General features: G+C 38.8%; 1 protein-coding gene across 1 annotated transcript in view; it reads right to left on the bottom strand.

The window, feature by feature from the left end:
- Positions 1-14,010, bottom strand: part of SMARCAD1 (SWI/SNF-related, matrix-associated actin-dependent regulator of chromatin, subfamily a, containing DEAD/H box 1) — a 44,482-nt gene that overhangs the window by 13,041 nt on the left and 17,431 nt on the right. Inside the window, exons 5-9 of the mRNA XM_010001357.1 lie at positions 12,493-12,581; positions 10,411-10,500; positions 9,389-9,473; positions 7,560-7,948; positions 1,684-1,886 (exon numbers count right to left, since the gene is read on the bottom strand). Of these exons, the coding sequence (XP_009999659.1) occupies positions 1,684-1,886; positions 7,560-7,948; positions 9,389-9,473; positions 10,411-10,500; positions 12,493-12,581 (856 nt within the window). The remainder of the gene's footprint in view (positions 1-1,683; positions 1,887-7,559; positions 7,949-9,388; positions 9,474-10,410; positions 10,501-12,492; positions 12,582-14,010) is intronic.

The following is a 14,010-nucleotide window of genomic DNA, read 5'->3' as shown; positions in this document are numbered from 1 at the left end:
ATATGGCTTTAGTTCCAAACTGTTAAAAAAAATCAAGCTTAAAGTGTTATCATATTTTATGTATTTCTCCACAAAACATAGCTTTCCAATTATGTTAATCACAGAATAGTCATTTTAATGTATTGCCTATATTTTAATGCACTCCAGATCTCCTGGTGCAGCAAAAAACAAAACGAACTTTATTTAATCAGTCACCTGAATATGAAAGAGCATTTCTGAACTAGTTTCTTAGTTTCCATAAATCTTAAATAATAAAAATGAATGTTATAAAAAACAACTTTAGAATCGGTGATCCTCAACCCATTAAGAGCACACAACTGCTAATTTTTAAAATACACACAAATTCAAGTGGCCTTTAGCAGTTTGATCACTAAACTTGCTCTGTTATGCAATTACTGGTGGTGTCAGCACTCAAAAAAACCCAACACATCCCACAACACACAAAACACACTCCACAGCAAGTAACCTAGTTAGCATTTTTTGCCACCAATAAGCTCCCTCCAAACAGTTCCTGCTTCCTCTCAGTTTTTACTGTGACACAGCTGAAAATCCTTTTGTTACCACTAAAAGCCCTCAAATGTAATCCAAGTTGCTACCACAGCCATTTCTTCTCTCCCATACCTACTTCCATTCCACCTAAGACCTCTTATTCCCAACATCTATTTGCAGATCCTTACTAATATACCTCTCTGAAATAAATTCTTCCCACCAAACACATCTCTGGTGCCTCTCCTGCTGGATAAAGAGTTCCAGATCATAAAGCTCTTGAGCCCTCTGCACAGGAAAGACATGGAGCTGTTGGAGAGGGTCCAGAGAAGGGCCACAAAGATGATCAAAGGGCTGGAGCACCTCTGCTATAAAGACAGGCTGAGGGAATTGGGGCTGTTCAGCCTGGAGAAGAGACGTTATAGCGGCCTTCCAGTACCTGAAGAGGGCCTACAGGAAAACTGGGGAGGAGCTTTTCACCTGAGAGGGCAGTGATAGGACAAGGGGTAGCGGTTTTAAACTGAAAGAAGGGAGATTTTGATTAGACATCAGGAATAAGTTCTTCACGATGAGGGTAGTAAGGCACTGGAATAGGTTGGCTAGGGAGCTTGTGGAAGCCTCCTCCCTGAAGGTGTTCAAGGCCAAGCTGGATGAGGCTTTGTGCAGCCTGGTCTAGTGTGAGTTACCTCTGCCCACAGCAGGGAGGTTGGAACCCAATGATCTTTAAGGTCCTTTCCAACCTTAACCATTCTATGACTCTACAAACAACCTGACTGAGGTCTTCAATCCAGCTGATAAACTTTAAGTTTGCTCACATCCATTTCAACTTGACATCTTTGAAATACAAGGTCCCCTGCTGCAGATGGAATTTTGTTTGGCCTTCTTTGAAACAAACTGACAACTCATGATCCCATCACTAAAGGCTGGCTTCTACATTCATCAAAAACTGGAGCAAGTAAAACAAGGTATTGACTGAACCTTGTTGCATCATTCTGTTAGTATGTTCTTATCCTCCTCACCAACGTTTCTGATTCTCTTAAATGAATTTAATTCCTTCCAATGCTGCACATCACTATCTAGCCCACTCACAGCTCTACTTTTAGAGACTTTGAGTTTTAGAGTTTTGGAAGTCCCAGTATTCAAGTATCCTTTATTGTCTGACATGCTTCTAAGTATAAAAAAAAAAGGAAAAGTTACCTCTGATTCAGAACGGAGGGCTGCTCTATGTTCCATCCACATTCTCCATCTTCAGTAATCCTGGTTACTTGTTTTGTCAGTTTATTTGAAATGTCTTCACATTTATTCATGAGCTTTAGAACCACGTCCCTCTCCTTCAGCAGTATCTTGCAGTTCCACACTATGTCTTCTGACAAACCAGTAGTCTTAGTCATTTTTGTAAACTGCAAAATAATAATAAAAAAAAGTATGAACACTGTTGTTAGGAAAATTGACAAAAGCAGCAAAGATGCTATGATGAAAATCCATAGCTGCTGCAAGTAGCACATAGTAACAGCATCCTGATCAACTCTCAAAACTTCAAATATTCCTTACATGCTTGGTCCATTGCAGAACTGTGTGAACACCAAACTGAAGGTCATATTACAGCTCTTTGCACTGTAAAACATATTTTAAAATAGAATTTACCTGAAGAGTTTTTAAAATAAAATATAGGAGCTTTAAACTCTTAAAATCCTCAAGGGGAGACAATGTGCAGTGCAAAACAAGCTTTGGAGACCAGGCTCACTGACAGAACAAGCCCACAAAAAGAAGAAAAAAAAACCCCAACTGATTAGCATTACATCTCTTTCTAAGCTATCCCTATTAGATGCTAAAGGTATAAGAGGTAAGCACAATGTAGGCATCAAGGCAAACCAACCAACAAAAAAGGCTAATAAGATTGTTACGAATCTGTCCAAAACTCAGCATTACTCAGTCCCAGTTCTAACAGTACCACAAATGGCACATTCAAGCCAGACTCAGGAAACCTGAAAAAAGTAAATAAATTTATATTTAAGGCGTAAGACGTTTCCCAAAAGTATGCCAGTTTGTTTTTTTTTTTTTGCAGTCGCGAAGTACCGACAGGCCCAGGGGATAAGCAAGAATTGGTTAATTCTTCTCAGTTCTTCACATCTCAGTGTTGGAGAACTTCTTCACCAAGCTAAGATTCACCTACGTAAAGGTTGCTTCGCCCAAGCTTGCTAGAAGATGCATCTCATCTAGCACTGATTTTTGTTTACATATTTTAAAAATAATGGCTCCATGTCACTTCCTGCTTCAATCATAAACACAAGCTTCCTCCAAGAGCTCTTGATCTGTCATTGCAAGAATTACTACCCATGAGTTTCATTCTCGCAACCTTGTGCCAGCCTACCATGTGACACCATGTATTTCAATAAAACTTAAATTTTCCTTTTTTTCCTTTTTAAACTACAAAGCATTAATAATTTTGAAGAAGGCCTTATTTCCATCACTCGCTTCTTCAAGACCATACTAATTGCTTTATATTTGCTTGCTGTACTTTGTATCTTCACTACAATACAAATATTCTCCATTTCAGAGATAAGAAGCCTGAAGTTGTGCCAAAACAGGCCCTTCAGGCCCCATCAGCTTCGCCTGGATTCCGTAGGGCTGTCTTCAGCAGGGCAAAAATTTCTAATAAATTTCTCTTTCTCTTGTAACTGGGGTCATATTTGCAATTACAATAGTTTCATGCGTATTTATGCATAAAGTTATTTCACTGTCAAGGACATTTTCCTCTCATTAATGGAATTAAAGAACTGATGAATACAAGATCCTTTGGGTTTGCCATTCTTTCATTAAAATTGAGGTAATTTCTACAAAGATTTATCTGAATTTTAAATCAGGAATCTGTTAGCACAAAACTTCACAGGCATATATCCTCTTAAGAGTTCCTTCCTTAAAAAAAAAGAAGGGGTCATATTATCCAGCTATTACACATTAAGTAACTCATCAACATCGGCACACTGTATAGTAAAAGCAAGCTTTAAGCTGAACTGTACAAGCAGGCTATGCTTTGACTCAAAAAAAAAAAAGGGGGGGGGGGAAAACCCCAGCAGTGAAGCCCTCTGCTGACAGTCTGCTGCTGCAGTTTTGGAAGTTTATGGTCAAGTTTGTGGTTTGAGAAGACAAATCACACGAGTCTGTGATATAAAAAAAAAAAAAAAAAAAGGGGGGGGGGGGAAAACCCCAGCAGTGAAGCCCTCTGCTGACAGTCTGCTGCTGCAGTTTTGGAAGTTTATGGTCAAGTTTGTGGTTTTGCTCCATTTTAAACAAAACCCAGAAAGTTTATCAATGCTCACAGGTTAAACCAGGCTAAGGCACACATGTTAACACTCGCAAAAACATCTTCTAAACAGATACCTCTATTTAGAAAGAAAAAGGGACAAAGAACATGGTTTTTTTTAATAGGCGATTAAAAATTTCAACATCTGTTTTGTTGCCCATAGCTTTGGTTGGCATGAATATAAATCCTGTAAACTATAAATAAAGGCGTGGAGAATTAAGCCATCTGTATTAACAGAAATGGTATTGTTTTGTGTCAGCAAGTTAACATTCATCTCCAAGTTACAGCAAGAAGAACTTCAGCCACTGGTTTACACGTGAAACACACCTTGCTACCCTTGTCGTGCACAACACAAAGCAGATCCTTAGGTGGCCTTTGGGTTACTAGAGATTCTAACACTCTCCTACCTTCATTTTTTTCAAATGAGGTCCAAAAATGTGAGACCATCACAGACTACTGAACACATGAGCTTCCACAGCATGCTTTGAAAAAAGGTCCACTGGAGCCATGGCCTGCAGCAATGTCCCATAGTGCATAACCACCACACCAGTGCACCCTGCTCAGGCTTACCTGACACCACACTTGAAGGCAAGCTAGGATTTCACTGTAGTGCTTAAGGGTGAAAGTCAACCTCAACCAACAAATCTCAGTTCCACTTAAAGCAGCTCCCATTTGTAACCTGATGCATTTGTTGCTTTGCTTCAGTTTGTTTTGGTGCTTCTGGATTTCCTGCCAGTTTGTTTTTTGTAGCAGTTTGTGCAGCCAAACAAAATGAGAATTGATAAAAAAGCCAAAACTACACTCCCTTGAGTTTATGTCTCTTCTCTCACTTGCTATTGCAGTATATAAAGTACAAGGGACAGGTAAGTCCATCTTTGCCCAGTTGTCCCACTTCCCTAAAGTGGTAAACTAAATACATCCTATGTCAGAATTTCTACTTAATATTTTGCATCAGTTTAACTTGCGTGTACTCCATTGGAATTTGCAATTTTTAAAAACAACAGACATTGTTTAATTCCCGTAAAGTCTCTAAACACTGAAAGAATGGCTTGTTTCATGCCAGAATAACACCATGAATGAGAGAAATGACATACAGCAAATCTCATACAGATACCTGTTTCTATGCTAAAAGATAATGCCACTGCTTAACAACCTTAAAGGTGAGAAACTAAATAGCAATCAACCCTCTCCAGTTTGTACCCCTGCATTTACCAAAGGCAGCGTGAAATCGCGTTGGGCAAGCCCAACAGGTGAGGGAACAGAACACCTATTCAGACCCCAGAAGCTCACAGGGGCTCTGGTGGCTCCCATTTGGGCATCAGATCTCCTGCCTAAGCTCCAGGTTTGGGCTTGCTTCGACAGCACAGGAACCCAGGACCACCCTTCCAAACCTGCCCTCAGAGAGCAATTTTAAGTTGTGAATACAAGGAGTACTCAGAAAGGTGCTCTCTCAGAGCGCACATCCTAATCTCTCATTGCCTGCTACTCTCCCTGCACACACAATATATTCTGGAGAGAGGTCACAGGTCCTCAGCACAGAAAAGCACCATTTCTGCAAATGAGACAGACACGTAAAGCCTCAAGAACATATCCAAGAACTCTTTATGCAAGTTAGTGTCTAAGAAGAGGCACTCCCAGCTAGTCATCTCTAGAACTGAAGACTGACAAAACAACCTTTGCAGAAAATGTAGGTGATCTACAGTATGGGCATTTCTAAATTGCCAAAGGAATTAATCTTGGTGAGCAAGGCAGTTTTTGAGCTGTCTCAATTTATTTTTCAATGACCAAGTGGTCATTCGTGGGTGGGGTTTTTTTTGGTGTATTTTAAATGTTACTAGATAAAGTTATATGTGTCTTAAATATCTGTTCTAAAGAATTTCCAAGTGTTTTCAAGCACTCCTAGTAACTTCACAAGGTTGGCATTTGTTCAAATCCATCTGAAAAAAAAATCTTAATCCAACTTAAAAAGGTGGTCTAAGATTTTAAAAAGCCACTTAAATTTACCTTTTCTGGGAATAAGACACCCAGTTTCCAAATATGTAGGCTTTAGCCTTAATCTCAGGCTGAATGCCTTAAGCTCTTCCTCAATTCTAATAATTAACAAGTGGTAACAACTTCTAGTGCTTTACATTGTGTTCCAAAAGACACCACTATAGTACAAAGAGACCTTAAAACGAAGCCAATTTCTTTAATCCTGAAACTGAATCAGCTCTCTCCGTTGTTTTACCACTCTTACTAATTAATAGGAAAACACTAGGTCACTGAGCTACTGGATCTATATAAACAATTTAATCCACACTGATACAAAACATCTGCTAAAGTCTGCTGCAAACTACTTCTACTCTGGGCAAGTATTCACAGTGCTAAATAAACATGTGGTTGCTGACAGCAGTAATCTCTATGAAAGACAAATTTTGAATGCAAACAGGCCCATACAGCTTTTTTTTCCCCTGTTAAATATTTTACACAGAGGAAAAAAAAAGAACAGCCCTGTAGCAAATATTTCTGCAAAGAATTAAGCTCAGGCAAAATCCAACAAGTTTAGAAAGGAATAGCCATATGACAGATGTTCTGTGAGAAGCCAAAGGCTTGGGGCAAAACGGATTTCTTTAGCAGCATACCTGTACCTTGCATTTTTTTCAAGTATGCTCCTTCTGTCTCCCCCCCTTGCAACACAACATACAAAGATAATTTTGTTTTCCTTAAAAATCTGTTTAATATTTCTTACTGTTCTGTGGTTAAACATTTCACACGTTGAACAATAAAAGTTACTGTTTTACACATGGTGAAGAAGTTATATTCTGCTCTGAAAAAATGCAAACAGATCTTGCTCGCATCAGTGGGAGAGGTTTCAGAACACATACTGATGAAAAAACATACCAATTCCTCTGAAAGAGGGCCTGTGCACAGCTACTGCTTTAAAATCCAAAGCATTAATAAATTAAACCAAGAAAACCTGCTATAACACATTTCAAATTTCTTACCGGGACATTACTCTTACCAGGTCTGATGTCTTGCAGTTAACTGAAACTGCATGAAATGTGAAGGCAACAAACAAACCATGTGAAACATTTGAAAGTAACAACCCAGTGACAGTAGATAATTCTACTTACCAAGAGATATCATTTTTTTTTTTCCCTTCTGTTGTGGATTATGGTTTAGCCTTCTGATGCTTTACCTTTTATTAATAAAAACACAGCAACTTGCTCCACTGAAAAATGGCTGCAATGCTCAGCTAGCAAAACCATGCTAGAAACTAAGCTGCAGTAGATTAAAGAAAAAAGACCAAAAAAACCAGTGACGACTGTTGCTTGTATGAAACTGAAAATATCCATGCTGGCATCTTCAATCATGGAGCTACCCTGGAAGCTGCTGCTGCTGCTGCTGCTATTCAAGTGCCTGCAGTAAAGGTCCTGCCACGTTCTTGTCTCCTGCATGGGTTTCAGCTACAAGAGCTCAGAGCAGGCTAGCAAGTACCTCCTTCCCAAGTGAAAGCTCTAATTTCTTCTTCTGCAGAGAAATCAACCAACTTTCTATGCTACAGAGTGAGTGACAGTAATGTCAGCCAATCAGCTTGAGTTTTGCAGGAAAATCACCCCTTAATTCATTCAAAATCAGGTCATATGACACTATTTGAAATGCTATTGGCTTAGGAGGAACATAGCATTTTAGCCTAATCGGGATAAGGCCACCCATCTAAGCCTCCCTAGGCTGAAGCCACCTTGACTCTAGGCAGGCAGGGGATAGGAAAAGAAGAATGCAGACCTACCAGAGATTCCCAGCTGTTAAAGGGCCGGAGCGCTATTATCTTCTGAGCCTTTTTCTGAGAACACTGTGGAATCAAAGTCAGTTCGCCTGGGGAAGCATCCTGCAGGAAGCTGAGGATTTTGGCTTTGTAGCCATCTTCCACCAACTCATCGCCGCTGCTGTAGTCCTCATCAAGGGAGCTACCACCATCTTCAGAAGCTGACTTGTCCTCTGAGTCTTCAGCTTCTCTTTTGGTACTCCAAATGCTCTCTTTGCCTTTGTCATTTTTCTTAAAGCCGTTCTGCTCCTTCCTAGATTTCTGCTTCGGCTTCTCTTCACTCTTATCACTTCTGCTGTTGGCAGAGGCTTCAGTCCCATTGGAGGCTTGACTTTTGAGAGGAAATTCCATACCTGTGTGTGCAATACAGAAGACCACATGTCAACACATACTGGTTGAGGGTTAAACCCCACTGTTCTTCCAAGTAAAACTTCCATATCTATAAAACACAATTCTAGTATTTTAATAAGAACTCAACAGCAGGTGTTACTAAAATAAAAGAGAAGCAAACACCACACAAGTCTGTTTAAAACATATAATTAGTACCAACTGTGAATATAAATTGTGCAATGCTAATGTGTATACTGCTCAAAGGGTTGAAAGTTTTAACTAACTACTTGAACATACAGATAATCAACACTATTATGTGTGAGCTACAGAAACTGAGGTAAGAGCAGGTAGTTAGGAATTCTGATGTATCATGGCAGTGAGATACTGGTCCCACTCCACTCAACTACAAAGATATTATTAATTCTACTGATTTCAGAAAACAAGCCTTCTTTCGAAAAGAAGAATAGGTATTTTTCCATTTTAATGCATCTCAGGACAGCATTAGAGGTGGTACAACAAAAACAAGCAGGTCTTAAACTGAAAGGATGAGGTACTTCCAACCAAAATAACTCTACTGTCTTAAAATAAAATAGAGATTACTTAACAGCATGTGAGCAAGGAATTTTCAGAAATTACTTGCACAGGTTTTACTTCTTCCTTCGGAAGAAAGCACTTGCAACACATTCTCTTCTGTCCAGTCCCAGCTTGCTGCTGATTGAATCCAACCTCAATGTCTATCTTCTCAAGGGGAGAAGCAGTAAGTACCCAACCTCATGCATACCAATAACTCTTTCCACTTAAGAAGGATCCAATTAAGAATACTGTCCTATCCCAAGAATACTTAAATAGCTAATACAGCAAATAACATACATATCTGACAGCTCTGTACAACTTTAAATCAACTCATTAATTATTATTTAAGTTATAACTGACAGATTTACCTGGAATCATGTTTCTTGCTCCCTACCACGTTTAATGCACTGGTCTTTATACATTGGTTGCATAATCTCAACACTATTTCTAGTATTATTCTCTCCCAGAGTATGTTTTAAAAGGATAAAATAGCCTTCGTCACTTGTCACCTATGCAGTTACTCGCAATTACTGATTTTCAAATTGTTCCAGTTAAAAACCAAAACTTATTTATAAACAAACAGGAGGGTAGCAGGTGTCAGCATTGACACATTTTAAAAATATATTTTATTATATATGCATATGTAATTACAACTGCTTATGTAAAACTGTATTAGCAAGGAAGAGATATTTATCTCAACTTACAGAACAAAAGATAAATAATCATGACACTAATAAATACAGAAAAATTGAGATTCCTTTTATCCTCCCCATAATAATAATTTCAAGTATCAGTGCAAGTTTCTAGGCATAGTGCTGCCAGGACTGTCATTGCTGGACACTAGAAAAGATTTCTATCCCAAAAAATGGATTATATAAAGCTATCTTTACTCTCACCATCATCTGCAAATACTTTCAGGGCCTCCAGTGCTTCATGAAACACCCAGTTATGTTCCTGAAGTACATCTCTCAGTTCCTAGCAAAAGACAAGAAATTCTGCATTGTGGTAAGATAAGCAAAAACTACATTTCTGTACATAAAAACATTATGGTACCAACACTTAATTTGCATTGTACAAGACAAAGAAAACCCCAACAAACCAGATGATTCAAAATAGAGAAAATCAAAAGGAGAAAACCCTTCAGCTTATGCTTATATGCTCAGTTTATGTAGAGCTGCACCCCAGTTTTCAAAAGGATAAGAACACACATAATCATACAACAGTTAAGGTTAGAGTGACCTTAAAGATCATCATGTTCCAATCTCCCTTCTATGAGCAGGGACACCTCACACTCCACCAGGCTGCACAAGGCCTCATCCAAGCTGGCCTTAAAACACCTTGAGGGACAGGGCTTCCACAACCTCCCTAGGCAGTCTATTCCAGCAGCTTACTACCCTCATGGTGATGATATCTAACCTAAATCCCTCCTCTTTCAGTTTAACACCATTACCCCTTGTCCCATCACTGGCCTCTCTGGTTAAAAGTGCCTCCCCAGCTTTGCTTCCCACAATTTAAAGCACAGTATTAAAAGGCCCTGACTAGTTGCTGAGTATTGTCAGGTACCAAACTAATACAAAGCACATGGTATATCAAGTCTTTCAGGAAAGAAGAGAGTAAGAGAGAGGAAGGGATAATTTCCCTGTGCATTTTTATAGTAGATAATCAAATTTGACTCTGCCAGGTTTGTCAGTGGACCAAAAAGTAGGATGAGAAGTTCCATATAGTCCTCATTACATTCAACTGCTCTCAGTTCAGGGCAACTCACATTCCCAAAGCAGCAACAGTGAAGACCTTTGTACCCTAGGCTCTCAAGAGTGCTGCTGGTGTAAGGACTGTTTGAGTTGGACTATCTACAGCTGCAGTTTTCTTAAGAAGCCAAAACCTGATGTGCTATCAGGAAACATGACCTCACCTCCTTATCCAAGCCAGGGAATGTTTTTTGCAGCTTCTTCACAAGCACCTCTTGCCTCTCCCATTGTCTTTGGGGTTCTAGCTCATCCAGCTACATTTAAAAAAGAAATCTATTAGATTTAATGCAAATTGCAAGCAGAGAAACAGAAAGAAACCCCACAACTAAACCAAATTAAACCTAATCAATACTACTTAGCCTTACAAGAGCCACTCTAAATGACAAAAGCACTTAAGACAAACCTAAGTTGCAGAAGTGATGCCTCATACATAGCCAAGACTCAAAGTAAGACCAGAACTTTAATCAGCACAGAAAATGTATGCAGTCATGAAAGACTGGCATTATTTACTTGATAAGCATGCACAGTACAAAGTTACATACCAAAATATAAATAATTTAGAACTTTCTAGTTTGTATTTCTTTAAAATAAAAAGTTAGTACTGATTCTGGATGATATTTAAGGCAGAAGATGGTAGTCAGTTAGTTTAGATAACCAAGCAGGCATTTAACCCACCAGTCTATAAACATGTCAATTGGTGTGTTTATATGAAGATTTACAAGTAAAAAAAGAATCCACAAATACTGTGTCAAAGCACCATGGAGTCACCTGAACTTGTTCCATCAACAATAGCTTCACTAACAGCTACTACCAGTCTGCAAAATGGGACTTTTTTGTTTGCTTGTTTGGGGTTTTTTGGGTGGCTTTTTGTAGTTTTTTGTTGTTTTTTTTTTACAAACAAGTGCCAAAACTTCTCTGTGCCAGAAGCTGTTGTGTTATACATTCATGGCGAAATTACGCAAGTTTCTTCTCTGAGCTCTGAATGCAGAGTGGTTATAGATCTATCTACAGCAGAGATGACAACAAGATTAATCAATATTTACTTCCCTGAATGATGCTATTTGCTGAAAGAGCACAAATCAGATCACCCAGAAGCACTCCAGGTAACAGACATTGTTCCTTTCCTCAATAGTCCTATATTATCATTAAGAGTACAGCTACAGTAGGCACAATAGCTGGCAAGGTATGCTAGCTTAAGAATTAATTTAGGAACCAGAGAAAAGGCAAGCGCTAGAAAAAACCATGCAAGTTTTCTCACAACAAATCTCTATTAAGAATGCTAAAAACCTGTGTTTGTTTGATTTTTCCCAATCCTTCCCCTTTTGACTGTAGTGGAACGGTAGCACACAGAAATCAAACTGCTGCATGAAACCAGGTCCAGTGAAGCACTGTTTGCTAGTCTGGCTGGATAACAATCCAGTAAAGTTTCCTTTTTAACCTAACCCAGGGCTTTGGTAAGGAGGAAGAAACCCAAACCCCAGAAAATCTTGCTTCACAAAATTCACAGCTCTCCTCTAGGAAGTAGGGGAGTGTTAAGAGTAATATTACTTTTGCTTTCACAGAAAAAGGCATTTTTTTCATTTTGTTCTGACCAAGGACAACGTTTGGTTAAACTGCAACACAAATGTAGTCACCATCCTCCATCCAGTCTCCAGAGTTTACTGTAGAATTCCCTTTCTCTGCTGAAAGTGATTCTCAAGGATGCCCACTGAGATGTCCACGACAGCACATAAGATCTGCCAAATACCAGCCTGAATGGACCAGAATCACTACATATCTCCTATTTACCAGCAGAGGTCAAAGTAGTAATTCCTTTAAACATAACCAATTCATTCCTTTTAAAGATTTCTCTAAGTCATAGTTTCAAATATATATTGAACTTGATGAGGAAAATCAAGGAATGATCTGATGAGGCAAGATGACCCGTAGCCTGTAACTCCCACTGATGTTTGCAAGAACTGAATAGCACTCAGCACCCCACATGCTGCTACCTGCCATTAACCACTTCCAGGAAAGCAGTGAACAGGCGATTGGGATACAAATCCACAAACACTAAAGAGCAAAGAAGGTAATTCCGTTCAGAATTGTCAAGGAGAAGAAAGTAGAAAAACCTCATTCAAATGGCAAGATGTCAGTTTGATAGGATTTTCTGGTAAAACACACCAAGGTCTTGACATAGCTGTCACTGACCAAGTCTGGTAGTTCCACTTATTCTATAATGCCCAGAGAGCAAAACCAGTACTTACACAATTAGCTTTTGGCTTTTTTGTGACTTGCTCATTTCTGGTTTTGCAATTTGTGGGAGAGCCTTGTAGTTTCCTTTTACGAGAGGCAGCTTTAAAAAGAATTGTGACAAAAAAAAAAAAAGAAAAAAGAATTAATTACTTTCATTAAATTCACCCCAAAAGAGGAGGATCATTCAAACCAACACTATACTGCCCACTTATTAACTGCGAAAGATGTTTCCCAATCTCCATATTTTTTCTTGTCCACAGATGCATCAAAACGTCAAGCAAAGCAGCTGCTTTTAAAGTATGTGTTTATTTAGCTTTCATTTAGTAGTTTGACAATTAATCAAGCAATTGTCTCATATAGAACAACTGAAATAGCTGTGTTTGGTTCAGGTTTTTTATAATTGGCAAGTGTTTTACACACAAGTTGCATAAAGGTGTATGCCTGCCTGTTTTCATTCAAGCTGACTGCTTTTAGAAAGCTACTATTTAATCAAGGCTGAACCCAAATTATGAGTTGGAATATGTACATCACTGCCAATCTGGAAGTGCTGATGACTGATTTCTGGCCCAGGTACACACCTGAGAGGTTACCACAAAATTGTTTTCAACATTAAATCCAGATGCCTGAAAGAAAACTATGCACATTGTGACAGTGATAACTAAGTATCACTAGTAACCATTTTACTTACTAACTAGTTCAGACGAGTCAGAACTTTCTGAACATCTTTGGGCCCTGGTGATTATCAAGAGATTATCATCTTAGCATTAAGACCTGCCCAGTCAGGTACATTTTCTGACTGCTGCCATGCACAGCTCATGAAGGCAAGAACACATTACCAGTATTTCTGCACAATAGCTTTGCTTGGAGCAGCAATTGTTACCAGATAAATTTTTTCTAAAAATTCCTATCCATGATCTGAAATAGCACTGCAAGTTAAATCTTTTATGAAAGACTAGCTGCCTGCAGTTTTGATGTCTGATAGCAGCATCTCTGGCTGCCCTCCCAACCCAGACTGCCAAAGGACACCAGTGAACAAACACACACACAAAACTACCTGGATGATCAAAATAGTTTCAGTTGTGGAAAATCAAGCAGACACACGTTTGCACAAAAAGACATTCTGTGTGGAAATACTTTCAAATTAGTTTTCTACTAGACTTACTCTCTCTGATGTCAAATGCAGATGTCACAATAATATATATAAAAACATTATTTAACCATCTCAAAAGCAGATAAGTAAAGCATGAGCAATTCTTCTGTAAATGAAGGATCTGGCAACTGATAACAGAAAACACTGATAAGATTTTTTCAAAATCTATCTATTTTGATAATATAAGAATAAATACATTCAAGAGGCACAGTTCAAAGGACCCAGAAACTCTGCTGATGGAGGGGGAGCAGGTCTCCTTCACCATTCAGACCCTGAGCTTTCTGCCCAAGAACCTTGTTTAAACAATGCTACTAGCTTAAGTTTGAGAAACGTGCATTTCCCTTGATATTAAAGCTAAGGGCTGTCAGGCTGCTGTTGG

Source organism: Chaetura pelagica, unplaced genomic scaffold (assembly GCF_000747805.2).
Source record: "Chaetura pelagica isolate M959 unplaced genomic scaffold, ChaPel_1.0 scaffold220, whole genome shotgun sequence".
Classification (NCBI taxonomy): domain Eukaryota; kingdom Metazoa; phylum Chordata; class Aves; order Apodiformes; family Apodidae; genus Chaetura; species Chaetura pelagica.
The sequence above is the reverse complement of the archived record's forward strand: the minus strand, read 5'-3'. Positions and strand labels throughout refer to the sequence as shown.